General features: G+C 45.6%; 1 protein-coding gene across 1 annotated transcript in view; it reads left to right on the forward strand.

Moving 5' to 3' along the window:
- POFUT1 (protein O-fucosyltransferase 1) overlaps nt 1-16,668 on the forward strand; it is a 21,870-nt gene extending 5,202 nt beyond the window's left edge. Inside the window, exons 3-7 of the mRNA XM_064275947.1 lie at nt 2,050-2,232; nt 3,404-3,516; nt 8,546-8,738; nt 10,299-10,541; nt 12,671-16,668. Coding sequence (XP_064132017.1) covers nt 2,050-2,232; nt 3,404-3,516; nt 8,546-8,738; nt 10,299-10,541; nt 12,671-12,859 — 921 coding nt within the window. The 3' untranslated portion in view covers nt 12,860-16,668. The remainder of the gene's footprint in view (nt 1-2,049; nt 2,233-3,403; nt 3,517-8,545; nt 8,739-10,298; nt 10,542-12,670) is intronic.
- Nucleotides 16,669-21,254: the final 4,586 nt, after the last annotated feature.

Raw genomic sequence — 21,254 nt, forward strand, 5'->3', positions numbered from 1 at the left:
CTGCTTTGCCTTCCTTTATATGTTTTAGTCTGTTCATGCTTCTCCATCTCTTACTTTGATACATAAGAGGTGCTCAGTAAATACATATTGAATGAATGCTTGAACACACAAAAGGACCATTGTAGTGGCCTCCTAATTCCTCTCCCTACCTCTGATCTGACCATCAATACATTCTTTTCTCTGTCACCAGAGTGGCCTTTCAAATAGGTAATTCTCATATTATTTCTGATTAAAATCCTTTGGCAATACCTCGTTGCTAATAGTTAAGATTCCCAAAGTCTGTTCATTAGAATGCCAATGGCTCATGCCGAGAGGGTTCTGTGGTTAAATTAGTTTGGGAAATTGCATTCTCAATTCCTCATCCCACCCCCACCCCCAAATTTATAGCTTCTCAATACACACTAGCATATTAATGGCCCTGAGATGTTGTACAGTATAGAAACCAGCTTAACCCAGCATTTCCCAGGCCTGTTTGACTGGAGCAGTTTTATCACAGAGTCCTTTATCTACCTGAACTAGTGGAACATGCTTGGGAAACACTGACCTATAAGATAAAGTCCAAGTTTTATTCCATGGTGTTCTAAGAAAAATTTTAAAATCTAGAGAAATACAAAGATTAATTCAACCACCATCCATATGCCCGTCACTAGAGGTTATCACTTTAACATTTTCTCATCATTGCTTCATCTTCTTTATTAACAAGAAAATGTTATAAAGTTAATAAAAAGACAAAGTCTCTGTTGGCCCCTCTCGCTAATCCTAGTTTCTTCCTCCCCTCCCCCCTCCTCCCAGAGGCAACCACTATCATGAATTTGTATATTTGGTATGGCTTCTTCGAAGTTCTTTCCCGTATTTCCATAGTGGCAGTGAGCATTCTCGTACTCATGGTGCAAAGTACAAGGACGTCTTTAGGGAAAATACCCAGGAGTGGGAGGAGCGCTTTAAATTCTATTAGATACTGCCAGATTGCATTTCAAAGTGGTTATTCCAGTGTATACCACCCATATCTGAGAGTACCCGTTTACCCACTTCCGTTCCAATAATTAGAGTCTCATGGATGAGAAAGAATATGTTGTAATTGTAACTTTATTTTCCCTAACTCCTGGTGAGGTTGCATATCTTTTGGTTTGAGCGTACTGGCTATTTGTGTTTCTTTTCTTTCTTTCTTTCCTTTTTTATTTTAGTTTATTTTGTTGTTGTTGTTGTTGTTGACAATTTACACAGCAAAACCAAAAAACCAAACCCATTGCCATCTAGTTGATTCTGACTTATAGCAACCTTATAGGACAGAGTAGAACTGTACCATAAGGTTTCTAAGGAACAGCTGGTGGATTCGAACTCCTGATCCTTTGATTAACAACCAAGCTGTTAACCACCGTGCCACCAGTGCTCCATACACAGCGAAACATTCACCAGTTCAACAGTTTCTACACGTACAATTCAGCGACATTTATTACGTTCTTTGAGTTGTGCACCCATTCTCACCCTCCTTTTCTGAGTTGTTCCTCCTCCATTAACGCAAACTCACTGCCCCCTAAGGTTCCTATCTTATCTTTTGAGTTGCTGTTGTCAATTTGATCCCATATAGATCTTAAACAGCATAATGCTCAAGGTAGTTTTTTACTAGTTAAGCTCAACTGTTGTTTGGCTTTAAAAAGACTTCAGGGGATATTTTTTGGTTTAAGGTTTAAAGATTATTCCAGGGCAGTAGTTTCAGGGGTTTTTCTGGGTTTCTTTTGCTGTGGGTTGCTCACGCCTATCTTTGTCCATATTTTCTCTTGAGTCATTTGTTTTTTTTCTTATAGACCAGCAGGCATTTTTGAGCACAAGGGATATTGCCATTTTTTTTTTCCTTTGGTTTGTGAATGCCTTTTCCCAGGCTGTCTTCTTTCTTAACTTTGGTGTTTTTTGCCAAAAGTTTCTTGTTATCATATAGTGCAGCCTGTATGGGTCTTGAATTGTATGGTTTTATATAATAAGAGTCTCTAAAACAGCCACTGGGACACTGAGGAAGGGCCTCTGCCCCTCTCTTCCCCGCTTTTCCTGCAGCTCCATGTGTCCTATCAGAAGTACTTCAAGCTGGAGCCCCTCCAGGCCTACCATCGGGTCATCAGCCTGGAGGACTTCATGGAGAAGCTGGCACCCACCCACTGGCCCCCTGAGAAGCGGGTAGCTTACTGCTTTGAAGTGGCAGCCCAGCGGAGCCCTGATAAAAAGACATGCCCCATGAAGGTGGGTCCTGTGAGGCAGGGGGACCCCTTTTGCCCTTCGCATGTCCTCTAGGCCTCTGAGACACTGTGTGATGGCAGTATGTGGGGGAAGCCACCAGAAGGGCTTAGAATAGAAAAGTGGAGAGGTAAGTCCTACTTCTGGCATTTGTTGTCGGTGTCACCTTAGGCAAATAACTTTGCTTCTCTGAACCTTTATTTCTACATAGAGGTGCCCATGCCCACTCTGCTTCCCTCATAAAGTGTCATGTGGGCCAGGCGTAAGAGTTTTCGTAAGTGGTAAAATGCCACATTAGTAATAATACTCATACTCACATAGCACATACTTTGTGCCGGGTACCATGCAAGGAGCTTTTCACAAATGAACTCATTTAACCGTCAAGCAACACCATAAGGAAAGTACTATTACCATCCGCATTTTATAGAGAGGAAACTGAGTGTGGCACAGAGAGGTTTAATACCTTTCCTAAGGTCACTCAACAAGTAGGTAATGGAGCTGGTATTCAACCATAGGTAATTTGGCTCGATGGTCCATCCTCTAACTTGTATACTTTCCTGCCTCTTAGTGGGCCGATGAAAGACTATCATATTTTATTAGTAGAAATTTATAAATGGCACTTTGGGAATAAAACAATCCTCAAATAAATCATTTGGTGCTTATGCTAAAGTCTGAGGAGGGTGGTTGGAAGAGCTGTGAACCTTGAGGAAGGAGACCTGGCTTACAGCCCCAACACTGACCTTACTTGTTGTGTGACCTTGGGTAAGTGCCTTGCCCTCTCTGGGCCTTGGTTTCCCTCTTGAAAATGAGGGTATTAGATGAGCTGGTCTTCAGAGTCTCTGGAAGCTTTAGCCTGTAGTCCCAAATCCAAGGTCCTCTTCCTCCCTAGACCCCTACAGATGGTAGGGTGAGATGTGTCATGTGAGGAGGAAAGGCTCCTTCAGACACTGGTGAGCATCTGCCAGAAACCAGACTGGAGGCCTAGACTGGAGGTCCAGCTGTTCTCCTCAGACCCTACCCAAGAGCTATAAAGTGACATTCCTACTGGGCCATCCCGTGACAGTGTTTCAGTCAGAGTTGGATTGCCCAGGGATCCCCCCCTTGCAGTTCCTCGGTCCCATCCTCTAGATAGCTTTCCCTCCCCGTGGGTAAGTCTTCTACCACACTCTTTCTGCAGGAAGGAAACCCCTTTGGCCCATTCTGGGACCAGTTTCATGTGAGTTTCAACAAGTCAGAGCTTTTTGCAGGCATTTCCTTCAGCGCTTCCTACAAGGACCAGTGGATTCAGAGGTACTTGGAGGGCGCAGCATGCTGGGTTTGGGGGTTGGGTATGGGGCCCATAACCCGCCTGCCAGGGCATTCAACACCTCTGCTGGCCCTCTCGTCTGCCCTGATGTGTAAGGTGTGGCTGCTCTGTCTCTTGAACTTGGGATCCTGTGTGATCCGTTCCCATCTCAGTGCCTGACATGGTGGAACGTTGACCTGCCACAAGGTTGAGCAAGAGTTTATCGGCTGATAAGGGATGTCATAAAAAGAACATTGTGCGGTCATATGAGTCTCAATTTCCTCCTCTAGGCGTGAGAATCACTCCCTTGTTACCTTCCTCTTCCCAAGGTGAAAATTGGAAGCAGCTTCTAGACAAGAACAACTTCAGGTGCAGACTGAGAAATGATGTCATCCTGATAATTATTAGATGTGCTATATTAATTGTCCTCCAGTAGGCCCTATTAAAAAAAAAAAAAAATAGGTTAGCAGGGCATAGGCACAGGCCGTGAAATATTTATAGAGCGTCTGCCATGTATGAGACACGGTATTTCAAGGACCAAAGGTGTTATAAAAATGAAGAAGCCCCAGCCTTCAGGGAGCTACAGTCTAGCTATTATGATGATTACTAACGTAGTGCACTTGACCTTGGTGCTAGAGCATGGCAGGAAAGAGCATGGGCTTAGAAGTCAGAGCTGGGTTCCAGTCCAGCCCAGAAGCTGTGAGGAGCATGTAAACTTATGCGTGGTAAGCATGTAACACAGCACCTGGCATTTAGAAACCCAGAGATAGACTGATGTAGAGAAACAAGCACAGGTTCTGGAGTAAGACAGTTCTGAGCTGCCTCTTTCTAGCTGAGTGACCCTGTGCAAGCAGCTTCGGCTCTCCAGCCTGAGTTTCCTCTTTGGTCTAATGGAAGTAGTACTAATGGCACCTGCCTCATAGCACATATGGTGCATGGCACGTAGTAAGTGGCCAACCAGTGTTAGCTGTTACTATTATTATTCACATGCTTTATTTTAAGTCTTTGAAGATTTTCATGAAATGGGTATTATCAATTTCCATTTTACAGATGAGGAAACTAAGCTCAGTGAGCTTGAATAACTTTGCCTGAGGTCATGTTGCTGTTCAGTGGGCAGCCACGAGCTATATGTAAGTCTTTAATAATAAGAGCTAAGATTTGTTTCTACTCCTGAAAATAAATTCCAATCAAAACCCTGTGGAACACAGTTCTACCCCAACATGCACTGGGTCGCCCTGAGTTGAAATTGACTCAATGGCAACTGGAAAAAAATGTTTTTATTTAGTGCTCTCTTTGTGCCAGACACCATTCTAGGTCTTTACCAATATTAACTCATTTAATCCTCCCACAGGGCTGTAGGATAGGTATTATTGCCATTGGTGTTCTACACGTGAGAAAAAGGAAGCAAAGAGGGATGAAGTCACTTGTCCAGGTCATGCAGCTTGAGGTGGCAGACCAGGATTGGAACCCAGGCAGTCTGACTCCAGAGCACCCTTTCTTGAGCACCATGGAGCAAACAGCCGTGCCTTAGAACAGCAGCCAATTCCTATATGGGACTTGCCTTCAGAGTTAGCTTGTGAGCAACTGAGAATCCTCAGTCATGGCAGATCCTGCACCCCCTCATTGTTGATCTAAACAGGACACTCTCATTTGATCGCCTGCTTAGTTTTCCCATTCAGCTCTGAATGACTTGCAGCTCTTGCTAGAAGGCAGACATGCCTTCAAAGGATGAAATTTGCCCCTATAGACAATATGCCAGGAAAAAAAAAAGGCCGGCAACCCTAAACGTAGCTCCAAAAGCAAAGTTCCAGGAAGTCAAAAAAAGCACACAATCCTAGTCAGAAGGGAAGGGACAGTGCTACGTGGATGCATCTGTCGGGAGACATTGCTGAAATAGTTTTCATTCTCCCACAGTCTTGTTTGAATTCGTGGAGTTGTAGGAATTGCGTGAGGGCTTGAGGAAGTTTGTGCCTGACAGCTGAATTTTTGAGAAAGGAAGACTAGGAGAGAAGATGAGGTCCCCAGAGGCTGTTTGGGAGAGTTAGAGCCACCTGAGCAGCTCCTGCCTTCACTCCTTCCTTGGTTCAACACGTACAGTATTTAAAGAGCAGTTCCTAAGTGTCAAGTACTGGGCTGGCTGTCGGGAGTTTAGCTAAGGATGAGGCAGATAAGGCCTCTGCCCTTAGAGAGCTCATAGTCTAATGGAAGAGAGAATGAATAAATAGACACATAAGGTAGTTCTACTATGGTGTAAGTGCCATGAAAGATGTAAACAGGTGGTATGTAACCGGCAGGGCTGAGACCAGAACTGAGGCCTAAAGGATGGGAAGGAGCCAGCCAGGCAAGGGGCTGGAGCGAAAGGTAGTTCTTCATGGCAGATATAAGCTTGTATGCTCAAAGGGCAGAGAGGAGGCCAGTGTGACTAGTGTGGAGTGATCAAGGGGGAGAATGGTAGGATGTTCCTATTGTCTGTGGTCACCGTAATAAACCACTCCAAAACTTAGTGGCTTAATAATCAGTTCTTATTTCTCACAGTTCTGTAGTTAACTGGGCTCAGCTGGGCAGTTCTTACTTGTGGTCTCCGGTGCAGTCAGCTGTCAGCAGGCTTGGCTGGGCTGCATGTCCAAGAGATCTCACTCACGGCTGGCAGGTGATGCTGGCTCTTGTCTGGGAGCTTGGTGTGTGTACACCTGACCCCACTGTGTTGCTAGGGTTTCTTCCAGCTTGGCAGCTGGGCTCCAAGACAGTGTGTCCAGAGGATGAACATCCCTAGAGATAGGATGTGGAAGCTGCTGATCCTTTACAGCCTGGGCCTGGAAGCCAGTACAGTGTCACTTCTGCCAAATGTTTTGGGAGGGGATATAGGTATACCCCACTGAGTGGAAGGAGAGTCAAAGAATCAGTGGCCATCTTGAATCTGCCAGGCAGGTGACGAGATTGGAGAGGTGAGCAGGGGTCAGACCATGCAGGGCTTTGTAGACCATGTTAAGACAATCTGACAAGCCTATGAATGGCTCGTAGGGGTGACTTCGAGAGGGTATGTATTTTAAACATTTTTATGTTCTCTGTACCTCAATTTCCTTATATGTAAAATGAGAATGACACTAATGGTTACCTCATGGGGCTCTTCGTGAAACTCAAATGAGTTAATACACATAAAGCAGTTGGAACATTGCCTGTCACATAATAAGGCCCAATAAGATTCATGTATGTGTGTATATAAACAGACAATTAGAGTCTAACAAGGCAAGCGTTATATAGAGCCAGGCCGTCAATGAACTCTTGCTTGTCACTTCCTTGGCCCAGGCTCTGGACCAGTACGTGTGGGAATAATGAACAAGACCACTAGGTTCCTAATTTCTTGGGGCTGACAGCCGAGCAGGGAAGGCAGTTGTTGAGCACATCATTGTGTAGAGGGTGACACAGGAAAAGTGGGACAGGGAGCCCTCCCCAAAGACCTGAGGTTTGGGAATGGTGGCTGGTCATAGAGGTTTAGAAGGAGTTTGCTGAGCAAGATGTTTGGATTGGGTGTGAAGAATGAGTGGCATGTCCATTGCAGCACTGTTGGATGAGCAAAACAACCTCACTGTCCACCAGGAGGGGAATAAATAAATCAGGTGTAGTTTAGTCATGGAAAATGAAATAATTAGAAGCTAACATGATCACATGATCCACACAACCAAATCTCTAAAACATAAAGTTAAATTGAAAAAAGCAAGTTGAGCTAGATTACATGCAGTATGATAAAAACAGAATTTTCTGAGCACTTTCTGTGTGCCAAGCAGTGTTTTAAGTTGTTGATGTGTGTTGACCCATTTAATCCTCTCAACAGCCCTGTGAGGTAGGAAATATTACCAGCTCTTTTATACAGAGGACACCAAGGCACAGAGTGGTTAAGTCACCTGCCTGAGTTAGTAAGTGGCATAGTTAGCGTTAGAACGGGTGGTCTGGCTTGACACTTTACTGCATTGTGTAAAAAGCTTTTTGATTTTATAGAAATGTATGTAGTAAAAGTCTAAACAAGCATAAAAACATATTATCTTACGGGAAGGGGAGGAAAAGAAGGGAAAGGTGGGATAAAGCTTTATTAAGGTATGTGTCTTTTAAAAAAATCTGAGACACAGGAAGTAAAATATTAGTATGTGCTAAATTGGTTCACAGGTATGTGAATTGTTAAATTATTTTAATATTTTGCCTGTATAGGTTCACATATTTCATAGTTTTTAATTGAAATTACCTTCGAGATCATTGAAATACACATGGCAGTTGTAAGAAATAATACAGAGAGACCTTGTGTAGTACCCCTTATCCTGTTTCCCCCAATGGTAACATTCTGTAAACTATGGCACAATATCTCAACCTGAATATGGACATTGATACCGCTTACCTATCTTCTTCAAATTTCTCCACTTTTACTTGTACTCATTTGTGTATATGTATGTGTGTAGTTAGCTCTATAAAATTTTATCACATGCATAAAAAAAAACACCAAACCCATTGCCGTCGAGTCGATTCCAACTCACAGCAACCCTATAGGACAGAGTAGAACTGCCCCATAGAGTTTCCAAGTGGGTGATATAACCCAGTGTACGCGTTCCCTGTAAGTGTGCCCCATCCCTTGCCCTCTGTAAGCAGCTGCACGTCCCAACCCCGCCGTGTGGGTAAAAGGGCAAAAGCTCGTCCAGACACCCCACCCTGGAGTGAATTACCGCACCACAGATTGGAAGCCAGCATGACATACAAAAGGTTGGAACACTCTACTGTAAATTTTTAATTGTTAAGCAAGCACAGAGGGTTGTAAATTCCGTGCGGCGAGACAGGATTGCATATTGTGCCTGTCACCGCAGCCGCCAAGGTTTCTTATCAGCCCGTTGGGATTTCACAACGTCTCGTGCTTCTTGCATGTTACAGGGGCCCCTCCACAGGGTCTCTGGGACATGGTGCAATGCCATCCTTTTTCCTGGGGTGGGGGTTAGGGGATAGCCAGGCTCTCTGTGTGTCCTCTGACTTCCCCTTACTCCATCTCGTGCCTAGATTTTCTCCAAAGGAACATCCAGTGCTCGCCCTGCCAGGGGCCCCGGCTCAGTTCCCTGTCCTGGAGGAACATAGGCCACTCCAGAAGTACGTGGTGTGGTCAGATGAGATGGTGAAGACAGGAGAAGCTCAGATCCATGCCCACCTCATCCGGCCCTATGTGGGCATTCATCTGCGCATCGGCTCTGACTGGGTAACTCCCCCTCCTCTCACAGGCTACTGTGACACATCCCTGAGCAGGGCCCAGGCCTGAGGGGATTGAAAACTGAGCCCATGACACCAGGTCCCAGCCAGGGCAGAGAGGGCTGTCACTCAGCCAAGTCCAGTGGATTGTGTCCCATGATTCCACTGCAGCATGTACCAGGAATGTGGCCACACAGTGCTTGCTTGCCAGCTCTTACTTATTTTTTGATTTTACTTATTTTGTCATTGTTCTCAGCTCTTATTTTAATAGTTCCCATTTTCATCCTCATTTTGCAGATGAATATAGACTGAGGGATAGAGCGACACCGCAGGTCGGGCAGCAAGCCAGGGAGAGGGCCACAGCCCAGGGGTCCTTTGCTCTGGCTCAGTGTTGAGCCAGCAGATTCCCTGTTGAAAGACAAGCTATTGGAGATTGGGTGGGACTCCCAGGAAATGAAGATATCATCCTCCCAGAATTTGCAGGCTGCTTAAATCTGCAGGAACCTCATAAGATTATCCTCCTTGTGAAAATGGGCGGGACTAATGTAGTCTCCTTGATTTATAAAAAGAAGATAATGTGTGTGCGTTTTTCTTTGCTGAAAACTTGGAAAGTACTGAAAAGTATAGAAATTAGATTAAAACGTGCCCATAGTCAATTGAAGAGGAATCACATTTATTTACTAGGTCCCCTCCCTAACCCCCTTCTACAAAGAAAAAAAAACCAGACCCAGTTTATTTTATGGGTGGTTTCAGCCAAACCTTCAAGGAACAGATAATTCTCATCTGTACTTTCCTGGAACATAAAAAGATATAGGATACTAACTAGTTTTTATATGTGCGTGTGTGTATACATATATATATATATATATAAATAGTGCTAGCTTAACACTAATACCAAACTCAGGAAGGTCAGCTCAGAAAATTTATCACCTGTGCTTACTTACGAACCTAGACACGTAGACCCTAAGTAAAATATTAGCACGTAAAATCCAATAGAGTGTTAAAGAACATACAACATGAACAAGCAGAAATTATCCCAGGAAGGCAGTGACATTTACTATTAATACTCAAAGAAGAAAAATCATATGATCATTTCAGCAGAGGCCAAGAAAGCATTTGATAAAAGTCAACACCCATTCATGATACCAACTCATAACCAACCAGGAATAGAAGGGACCCACCTTAACTTGATAAAGGCTATCTCTTTGAAACCCACAGCAAACATCATACTTCATGGGGAGCTATCAGAAGCCTTCCCACTGAAGTCAGGAATCAGATAAGACTGCCCATTATAACCACCACTGTTGAGAATTCTACTGGAGGTCCTAGATAATGCAGTATGCCCAAGAAAAAGAAATTTTATTAAAAAAAAAAAAATCCTACCACTCAGAAATAACCACTCTTACTATTTTGTTGCATTTCCTACTTACCTCAGTGTTTAAAAAAAAAAAAAAAAACTAGTTGAACTCCTCCTGTATAGCCTGTCTTTTTCCACTTGCCAGTTCTTGCCACTGAGGTTCCAGGGCAGTTGCTTGTCTTTAACTCTGGCCCCATGCCTGTCCCCTCATAGAAGAATGCCTGCACCATGCTGAAGGATGGGACTGCAGGCTCCCACTTCATGGCCTCACCGCAGTGTCTGGGCTACAGCCGCAGCACAGCTGCCCCGCTCACCATGACCATGTGCCTCCCCGACCTAAAGGAAATCCAGCGGGCCGTGAAGCTCTGGGTGAGGGCGCTGAATGCCCAGTCGGTCTACATCGCCACGGATTCTGAGAGCTATGTGCCTGAGATCCAACAGCTCTTCACAGGGAAGGTATGCATGAAAGTGGGGAATTAGGAGTGCCAGGTGAGTGTGCGCAGGAAGGGGGTCCAATAAAGCACCAGAGTGGCCCTGCTGCTCCCGCTACATGCTTCACATTATCCCACCACCAGACTTTTGCCTGGGCTGTTTTCTCTGCTTGGACATTCATTCCCTCTCTAATTCTTATCCTTTCAAACCCCAGCTCAAACACCTCCCCCACAGATCTCCCCACTTTCCCCTCCACTCCTGAAGTTAATGTGTGCCTGCTAAGAGCTGTCACGGACTGTAGGGACATGTCTTATTTCTTCCTAGGCATTGTGGGCTCCTTAAAGGCAAGAGTCAAGGCTGAATCACTGTTCTAGTCCTTGGCATCTAGCCTAGTGCTTTGACCTCCTTGGGAGCAAACACTCACACTACCATCACCAGTCCCTAGGATGGTGCTTAACACATAGTAAGCGCTCAGTAAATGTTGAAGCACATAAAGTGTAGACCCTTGGTAGAGATCCAGTATAGCAGAGGGGTGAAGAGCAGGGACTCTGGCACCAGAGAACTTGGACTTTATTCACTGTGCAACCTTGGAGGAGTTACTTCACCTCCCTGGGCTCTGTTTCTTCGTCTGTAAAATGGGACCGAGAATAGTACCCGTCTCTTAGTGTAGTTATAAAGATCAGGTATAAAGCAGTGAAAAGAGTTCCTGGAACAAAGTAAGAGTTCATTAAAGTTAACTATCATCAATAAAAGAAGTAGGTGGTTGAATAAAGGGAAGGCTCTTTTGTGCTTAGCAAATGCTTAAGGAAGTTGTAAATGATAAGTATTCAGTATACGAATAAATAGTAAAACGTGTGTGGCAAATCCATATTGTATCAGTGGAGAGTAGGTAATAAGTATGTATGGGTAAACTGACTTAATAATAAGCATCAGGAAGACTTTTTTGCATGAACTAAGGAGTTAAATGCACATGTAGACCTTAAAAGACAGACATCTGCTTTCCAGCAGTGGGTGCCCTTGGCTTTATGTCGAGGGGCTCCGTTTCTCTCTCTTGCCCCAGTGTATAGAGGAAGTGCTGAGTAAGTGCGTGCTCTTCTCCCACCCACCCGTTTTAGAGATAGAACATCAGAGCTGGGAGAGACCTTAGGGGTCCTCTGACCCAACCCCTGCGTTTTATAGCTGAGGAACCCAAAGTCCTGAGAAAGGATAGAATTTACGCAAGATGGTTCCAGAGCTAATTATAGTGGGTATGACACAGAGTGGGTAAGTTTCAGGGTGTGGGTGGAATTGTTTGGGGGATTTTGGCCATGATTGAACTAGTTTTATTTCTTTGCTTCAGTCTAACTGACATGGTGGTGGTTTTCGTTACATCAGAAATCTCTGTGTGACAGCAAAGCTCTTTCAGCCCTAGCTCTGTCCGCACCCCCACCTCTCTACTGAGGTGAAGCATTTGGAGAGTCCCAGGGAGTTTTTTTTTTTTTGGTGAGTTTTTAGAGTTGATGCGTTTGTGATACTTTGAGCTACTTACTGTTTGCTATTTCCTGTTCCTGTGCCACTGTTCTTACCCTTGCTTCTCTGTGAAGCTGGGCTGGTGCTGAGCTAGCAATACTGCTAACCATTCCCTTGGAGAGTTTCTCGCGGCTAGAGTGGACGGGACTTTTGGCTTGGAGGTGGGGTGCGTGGGAGAAGGAGGTGGCATCTAGGCTGCAGAACTGGATGAGTAGGGGCGCTGTTTGGTCAGATCACAGGTTTTGTGGGGGGAGGAGCCCGTCAGGCTAGGGCTTTATGAGAAAGATAGACCTTGAACTGAGCCTTGAGAGTATGATCCGGATTTTAATGAGCGGGGAAGAGGCATTCCAGGCAGAGGGAACAACACAGGCAAAGGCGCTGAGGTGTGAATGAACGATGCGTTTGGAGCTGAGACTAGACGTAGGGAAAAAGTGCTGGGGGCAAGGTGTTCCACGTGGGTATGGGCAGCAGCTGGGCAACAGCTCTCAGACACTCAACTCCATGTCTTCGCCCTCCTTGTTCCTCTTTTTGTGTCTGTAACCTCAGCTCAGGGGAAGAAGGTTGGGGTTATGGACGAGATGGCTGAGCTGAGCACTGTGGCCTGTAGCCCTTTTGGCTGATCCCCTCTGCCCTTCCTCCTGCAGGTGAAGGTGGTGAGCTTGAAGCCGGACGTGGCCCAGATCGACCTGTACATCCTTGGCCAGGCCAACCACTTCATTGGCAACTGCGTCTCCTCCTTCACTGCCTTTGTGAAGCGGGAACGGGACCTCCAGGGGAGGCCATCCTCTTTCTTCGGCATGGACAGGCCCCCTCAGCTGCGGGACGAGTTCTGATCTGGACTGGAGCACATCAACAGACTGAGCTGGGCCCTCCAGCCAGGCCTGGCAGCCAGCTATGCTCCCAGGACTGATGCCCAAGGGTGCAAGCTCCTCTGCTTGCCTGCCAGAGACAGAAAGGTACCAGGGACTTCCTGGCAGGGAAGAGGCTGGGCTCCTGGACACAGGACTTCTAACTGCTAGGGGCTGGAGCCTCTCTCCCCCTCCGTGGACTTTCTGCTGTATCTCTGGGAATTCTCCCATCAGCAGAGCAGTCCAACTCTATGTTTTGGTGTGCCCTGCTCTGAGCAGCCTGGGACGGTGAGCTCTCTTCAGAGAGATTTTTATGTTTTCATATATATATGTATATAAAGCCACTGCCATCGAGTCGATTCCTACTCATAGTGACCCTATAGGACAGAGTAGAACTGCCCCATTGAGTTTCCATGGAGCGCCTAGTGGATTCGAACTGCTGACCTCATATATATATATTTTTTTTTTTTTAATGATTTTTATACAAAATCATGATTACTCCAGAACTCTCCCTCATTTTTAAAAATCAGTGAAGTCCACAATCATAGGTACCTAAAGTGACCTTAACTAGATATGGATGAGGCCAGGGGTGGTTGTATTGACTGCTCTTCCAGGTGACCCCCCCGCCAAGTGGCCTTCAGACCTGTCCCCACTGCCTGCCCAGAGCCATTGTCAGCACCCCCCTTCCTAGGGCACTTCCGGGGTTTGGGGTATGAACACTCTCCTCCGGCATAAACACTATGCAAACGTATTTTATCAACCCTGGTGTTGTGCAGTGCTCCACAGCCAGCCAGGTGTTGCTCATAGAGCACACGAACAGCAAGGAGCACACGGCATCTTGCTAGACAATCATGGCATTGCCATCAGTCAATCTTTGGGCAGTTGGCAGCCTGCTGCCCGTCTGACATCAAGAGGGGCTCAGAACATCATTAGGAGCCAGGGCTTGCTGGCCTGGTGGGCTCCTGAAGGCTTTCCACTCCCTTCTGCTGCCCTGCCCCAAAGGGCCTGGTTGGTAGAATTTAGCCATTAGGTTGGTATCCAGAGCCTGTTCCCTCCTGCAACAGAAGCCTTCAGACCATATTCTCACAAGGGATTGTTGCCCAACCTTCTGACCAGATAGAACATGTCCCGAAGCCATCGGAATTCCCAGTTTGGACGCAGCTTTGCCCCTTCCCATCCAGTGTAATCTCTCTACCAGCCCCCATGAGGCTTAAAATATTACAAGTTCTAAGTTTGTCTCTCAGGTGCTGCAGGTTTAATCATCCCATGACTCCTGAGAATGTGATTTTTCAACTCTGTGATTCTGAACTTTCATGTCTGTTACCTGCCAATCTCTTAAACCTCCCTTGACCTTCAATCCTGGAGTGGAAGAGGCGGCTCCTACAGCAAGCCAGGCCCATAGCCCCTGTGCAAACTGGGTCAGAGGTCAGAAGTGGCAGAGTGATGGAGGACTCAAACACCAGAGGTTGCATTTGCTCTTTAGAACTACTGCTCAACTCTAGGTGGGGGAAACTACAGGAAGGGCTTTGTATGTTTTCCTCCTGGGCAGAGAGTACAGTGTTTTCCCTCCTGGGTGGCCTCTGAGAGATGGCTTATCTGTCCAGACTTGCTCACAAGCCCCATTCAGAAAAACAGCCCCAAACACGGGAGCCAGTGCAGCCCCTGCTTTCATGGGGTCATGGCAAGCGGGGAGTAGACTCATCGGCCACCTCCATTTGCTGCTGGCAGCCTCACACTAGGCCCGCACTTCAGAAGGTAGGGCTCTGATGGGCTGTCCAAATCATCCTGATTAGCATCAGCAGTGTTTCTGGAGGAGAGGGCACGGATTTCTAGTCAGCTCCAACTGTGGTCTGTGGGCATGTACTTTACCCCTCTTCGACCCAGTTTCCCCACTTATAAAATGGTGATAAAACCAACAGACTGTTGAAAGGCTTAACTCAGACAGATAAAGGCATCATAAACTTGAAAGAGACAAAGGCTGTTGATAAATTTGACTGCTTCTTGGTGCATACCTACTCTGTGCCAGGCACTGCGCTTGCTAAGTGCTTTTGGGCATGATCTTGTTTAGTCCCCACCCAAGCCCTGGGAAAACAGGAACTGTGAGTATCCTTCTCTTTCTGCACAGGGAACAATTAATACTCAGAGATTCCCCTTAATTTGCCCAAGGCCACACAGCTGGTGGTGGTGAGCCAGGGTTTAACCACCCAAAGCCAGTGCTCTTAGCCACCATGCTCTGCTGCCTCCAGCTCACAGAACGCACTTTAGTGACACTGTGTGCACTGTGGAGGCCTCAGATGGAAAGCTGGCACCTGCCTGGAAGCCTCGAGGAGGGGGAGGTCCCCCAAGAAACAAAGCTCACATGAAGCTTAGAGTTTCCAGGGGTATTTATTTAGTTCAACAATCTTTTATTCAACAGGTGTTTATTGACCGCCTACTGTGTGCCAGGCTCTGGGCTAGGTACTATGGATACAGCAGAGAACAAAACAGATAGTCTTTGCTCTCGAGGAATTGGCATTCTAGTAAGTGGAAAACTAATAAAATAAAATAAATGTACCGTAGGAGGTGTTGATAAGTGCCCTGAAGTGAAAAAAGGATATGGGGGTGAGGGTGGTGCCGCTTTAGATAAGGAGCTCAGGCGAGGCTCTGAGGAGCTGCTCTTGAGGAAGGAGCACACCCACCCACATGTCTGCAGGCTGAGGACACAGCTGTGCAAAGGCCCTGAAGCTGGAGCGTGTTTGAAGAGTAGCAAGGAGGCCAGCCTGGCTGGAGTGTGGCAGGGGTGCGGCCAGGAATGGAGTAGTAGATCTGGGCCATAGGAGCTGTGGACTTGGCTTCTATTCAGAGAGATATGGGAAGCCTTTGTAGGGTTCCGGGGCCAGGAGGGTCATGATCTGATTGACATTTTCGAAGGACTCTGGTTGTCAAGTGGAGAAGAGGCTGGAGGAAGGGAGGGGCAAAGCAGAGAGACCAGTTCAGGCTGTCACAGGGATGCAGACGAGATTCTGCATATATAAGATTATTTTTTAATTTCGGTCTTTTAAGTCTTTTAATCATGCAACATATACAATTTAAGGTCCTGCTTTTTCATTTAACACTGTATCATGTTTTTCATGTTAGTACATAGCTCGAATAAACATTTTTAATGATATAAGATTCTATTAAGGGATATCCCATAGTTTACTCTGTCCTTTTTGTATTACAATTTAGTGTGTTTCCAACTTTTACTGTTATAAATAACTATTAGAAAAATATTTTTATTTGTGAGAGTTTTTCTATATCTAAAATTTTCATTGAGATAAATTCCCAGAAGTGGATTTGTTGGGTCAAAGACTTCAAAGGTTTTATTATGGAAAAATTCAAATACACATAAAATTGTGAGTAATAAACTCCCAGTTCCAATAATTATCAACATTTTACCTTCGTATTTTATCTGCCGTCCTATTCCCAGGTCTGTTTGCTTGTTTGCTGGAGTGGTTTAAAGAAAATCTGAATATGTGTTGAAGGAAGAGCCACCAGGATTTGCCAAATGTAGGGTGGGAAGGAAAGAGGAGTCCAGGATGTTTCAAGGTTTAGGGTCCAAGCAACATGGAGAATGGAGTTGTCCTTGACTTACACAGTGACCTTGCCTATCATCTCACCTCGCTATACTTCACCTCCAAGTTAAAAGTGCTAATAGTGGTCCAGGCAGTGTTTCTCAAAGAGTGGTATCCAGAGGTTCCCTGGGGTGCTGATGAGTAAGATCTGGGACCCACTTAAGACCTAAGGAGTCAGAGTATCTGACAGGTAGTGCACAGGAATCTGCGTTTTCACCTACAAGTGATTTTGATGCCCAGTGGTCCAAGGCCGGCTTAAATTAGAGTCTTTAGTCCCGCAGCATGGGTATCACCTTGTTGAAAAGGCAGAATCTCAGGCCTCACTCTGGACCTGCTGAGTCAGAATCTCTGGGGAAGGGGCCCAGGAGTCTGTTTTAATAAACTCTTCAGGACCTTAAGTTTGAGAAGCACTGGTCTGAGAGATGTGGGGACCTGGCACTCCAGTCAGCCAGCAAGTGCTCACCGAGGCCCTTCTCTGCAGGCCCCTCCCTGGTAAGCCCTGAGGAGGATGTCCGCTCATAAAGATCCTGCCTGAAGATTCCACCAAGCATAGTCAACACAATGAGGTGCTTTTAGGAGGTGCCCAAGGTGCAATTTGTATTGTAGTGTTGATTTATTTCTCTTAGTGTGTACTGAGGGAGAAATATACAATTAGATTATCAAACCTTTGATTTAATGTATTGTGTTTGAATGAGGCCAAAATCATGTAAGTAAAACAAAGAGAATTCAGTGAAAGAAAAATAACAAGTAAATTATAGTAAAGATGGGTTGTGGATTAGGTAGAAATGGAGACGCTGGTATTCAGAAACAACCAAAGCTGGGAAACACTTAACCTGATACATCTTACAAAAAAACAAAAACAAAAACTTTTGCCGTCAAGTCGATTCCGGCTCATGGTGACCATATAGGACAGAGTAGAACTGCCCCATACAGTTTCCAAGGAGTGCCTAGTGGATTCGAACTGCTGATCTTTTGGTTAGTAGCTGTAGTACCTAACCACTATGCCACCAGGGCTTCCCGGTACATCATAAACCAAAAACCAAACCCACTGCCGTTCAGTCGATTCCGACTCATAGCGACCCCATAGGACAGAATAGAACTGCCCCATAGAGTTTCCAAGGAGCACCTGGTGGATTCAAACTGCCTACCTTTTGGTTAGCAGCTGTAGCACTTAACCACTACGCCACCAGGGCTCCTAAAATCTGCAGGGAGAGGGGAGGAAGAAAGTGAGTGAGGAAAGAAAGGAGACAGGAAAGGAAAAAAAATTGCTTTCTTATTTCCATTTTATGTTTACTTCAAAAGAAGCTCATTATTATTTTTATTTTTTATAACCGTTGCCATCAAGTCAATTCCGACTCCTAGCGACCCTGTAGGACAGAATAGAACTGCCCCATAGGGTTTCCAAGGAGTTCCTGGTGGATTCAAACTGCCGATATTTAGGTTAGCAGCTGAAGTCTTAACCACCGTCCCACCAGGGTTTCCAAAAGAAGCTACTTTTCACTGGCCTGAAAATAAACATCCCATCCTCTCCTCAGTTCTCTCTCTGTCCTTAGTGGAGTTGACAGGAAAAAAAAAACATAGCCTGAAGGCAAATCCTGCACTCCGGATAATGTCAGAATTAATTCAGATTCTTGCTTGAAACCTGGTTTGTTTTGAGGCTGGGACCTTTCCCTTTAGATAACATTATTTAAGAGCAAGCAGGTTTGGTTTATTTTTACATCTAATCCTTTATTGATCATCTGCCGGATGCCGGATGCCAAGCGTAACCAGGTAAACAGTGGGAAGGGAAGGAACAAAAGGCATTTCCCAGAAGCATCCTCCTTTCTTGAGTGCAGTGACTCAGCAGGGGGGACAATGCCTACCTGGGGGTGGTGTGGGGAGTCCCGGTCCACCTGGGGAGAATATTCCCTACTGTCTCCTCCATTCCTCTGAAAACCCACCAGCTGAACTGGCGACACATTGGTTTAGGTGGTACAGGAAACCCTGGTGGCATAGTGGTTAAGAGCTACAGCTGCTAACCAAGAGGTTGGCAGTTCGAATCCACCAGGCAGTCCTTGGAAACCCGATGGGGCAGTTCTACTCTGTCCTGTAGGGTCCCTGTGAGTTGGAATCAACCTGATAGCAGTGGGTTTGGGTTTTTTTGGTTTGGGACATTAGCAGAAGGAGAGCATTCTCTTTAAAGTTTGTTCTTAATCCCGCTAACAATTCCAAAGAAAATAGCAGTTTGGTGCTAGCCTGTCATTAACACCTCTCTAACATTTGTTAATAATCCTTCCTCCAGACCTGGAGAGCAGACCTCAGACTTGGGCAACATTAGCTAGCTGGAGTTTAGAAACTGTTTTACTTTCATTGCATTTATTTTAGAGTATTTCTTATTTGTGGTTTTTCATTTATAAACATGACTTAAAGTTTCCTTTTAAGAAATTTGTTTAGGTTACAAAAAGTTGATTTAGAGAAAAATATTAAGTAACCGATCTGGCAGGCTTTGTGAAGCTGAAGTCTGGGAGACCCTCACTCAGCCTCATCTTTATGCTGGGTCCTGAAGATACCTCAGAAAAAGACCCTCTTTCCGGTGGGTTGTGGGCGATGGGAAAGGATAAGTCTTGAAAGTTCTATGAGAGAAGACTGTACAGTCCGTTCATACTCCACCCACTCTTTGTACCTCCGTGCTTTCCCTCTGCTTCTAACAGTCATTGTTTCCAGAACTTATTCTATGGAATGTACCTCTTCGGAACGCCATAAAACCCAGAAGCCAAACCCACTGCAATCAAGTTGATTCCAACTCATGGTGACCCCGTGTGTTTACAGAAGCAGATTGCGACGCCTTTCTTCCTCAGCCCCGCTAGACTATTAGTAGTCTAGTGCAAATTGTTTGCGCCTCACAGGGCCCTTTCCTGAGTTCCGATAGTGCCTTGAAATTGTCATAATAACCAACATTTGTTGTTTACCATGTGCCAGGCTGTCTTTGATCACTATACATAAACTGACTCATCTAATTCACAGAACATAGGGTTGGCTCTCTTATTCTCTCCATTTTGCATATAAGGGCACTGAAGTCCAGAGAGGTGAAGTAACTAGCTCAGGGTCACACAGCTTGTAAGCAGCAAAGCCAGGACCAAACCCTGGAATATGGTACAAAAGTCAGTACCTTTAACCCCTGTGATGTACTGCCTCTTCATGGGACTGATCAGAGGACGTTTGTGTTGTTCGCTAATCTGTTTCCCCAGCTAGACCAGGGCTTCCCCCAAGAACGGAGACCACCTAACTCAGTGTTTGGTTTATAAACGTACTCAGTATATATGGTTGGATGAACAAATGTGCAAAGAAAAGACCTGGGAAGGTGAGATGACTTCTGGTCGACAGGGCAGAAAGGATTCAAAGAGAAGGTAGGAGGTACCTGTGGGGAGGAAGGAATGGAATTCCAGATGACGGAAACCGCGTGAGCAAAGGCACAAATTGGGGGGCATAAACTATCTAGCATGGCTGGATTGCGGGGAGCATTTGGAACTTTGCAGTGGCAGAACCTAGCAGGGGTAGCGTCTAGAATGCGAGAGTAAGGAGGTTATAGGAGCAATGGGAGCCACTGAAGCTATGATGCAAGAGAGGTGACAACATCGAAACTGGGCTTTAGGGCAGTTAATCTGTGAGTTTAAAATGATTTTGAGGGGCAAGACTGAAGTAAAAAGCCACAAGAATAAAATAAATCTGTAGGGAGCAGTGAGCAGGACTGAGCGTGGATTTAGGGAAGTGGAGACCAGAGATGGGGCAGAGTAGAAAGGTTTGAGCAGAGCATGAGGAGCCTGGGAATGCCTAAGATTCGGCCCTTACCTTTAGGAAGCCAGGGGTGGCTTTTGAATAGAGGGTGTTGATCGGATCTTAGTCAGGGATGTCTCTGGGTCAGTGAAGGATAGGGTGGGGACAGGGGCTTTTCAAGGCTCACCAAGGGGATGTCCGAACCATCTGTGAGCAAAGAGGCCCCCGTGGTGCCCATTAAAGTCAGGGCCAAAAGGCAGAGGTTTGGTTGTATAAACTGTATTCAAAATTTTATTGAAAATCATGTACAAGGTAAAAAAAAAATTCAAAAAGTACAAAAGAATATAGCTGTAGAGTGAAAAATGAGCACCCCTTTGAGCCTAGACCCCTCCCTACTGCTAACAGTTTCTTGTAGACCTTCCAGAAATTTTTCATGCCACCTATCGGGTCTGGGGTCGGCATACATCTATGTGTATATCTTTTTTCTTTTTTTGAACACAAAATCATACCGTTCTGGCTCTTGCTTTTTTCACATGATATGCCTTAGAACTTCTTCCATATCAGATATGTAGCTCTTTCTACTTCTTTTTATCAGCCACACCATGTTCCATAAGATGAATAGACTGTAATGTATTTACCCTATCATGAGACATTGAGATTGTTGACGTCTTTGGCCATCACAAGCAATGCTACAAAGAAGAATCTGGAACAGGTGCCACTGCCCACATCTGAAAGTGCATCAATCGGTAGGATCTGTTTCTGGAAGGGTGTGTGGGGAAAAAAAAAGGGTGTGAGCATTTGCAATTTTGATTGGCATAGCCACATTGCCCCCCAAAGAAGTTGTGCCAATTCGTCCTCCCCAGCAGAGTGCCAGTTTCCTACACTGTCTGGCTTCATTGGCCTTTCACATGGCTTAGGCAGAAGGCACTGGCCTTGGGACTGGACACTGATTTCTTCTGGCACTGGAGTGTGCTGGCCACGTGCAACCCTGAAAAGCTAGGGTTCAAGGCAAAGCTCAGGCAGCAACTACCGTA

Source organism: Loxodonta africana, chromosome 24, assembly GCF_030014295.1.
Source record: "Loxodonta africana isolate mLoxAfr1 chromosome 24, mLoxAfr1.hap2, whole genome shotgun sequence".
NCBI lineage: Eukaryota > Metazoa > Chordata > Mammalia > Proboscidea > Elephantidae > Loxodonta > Loxodonta africana.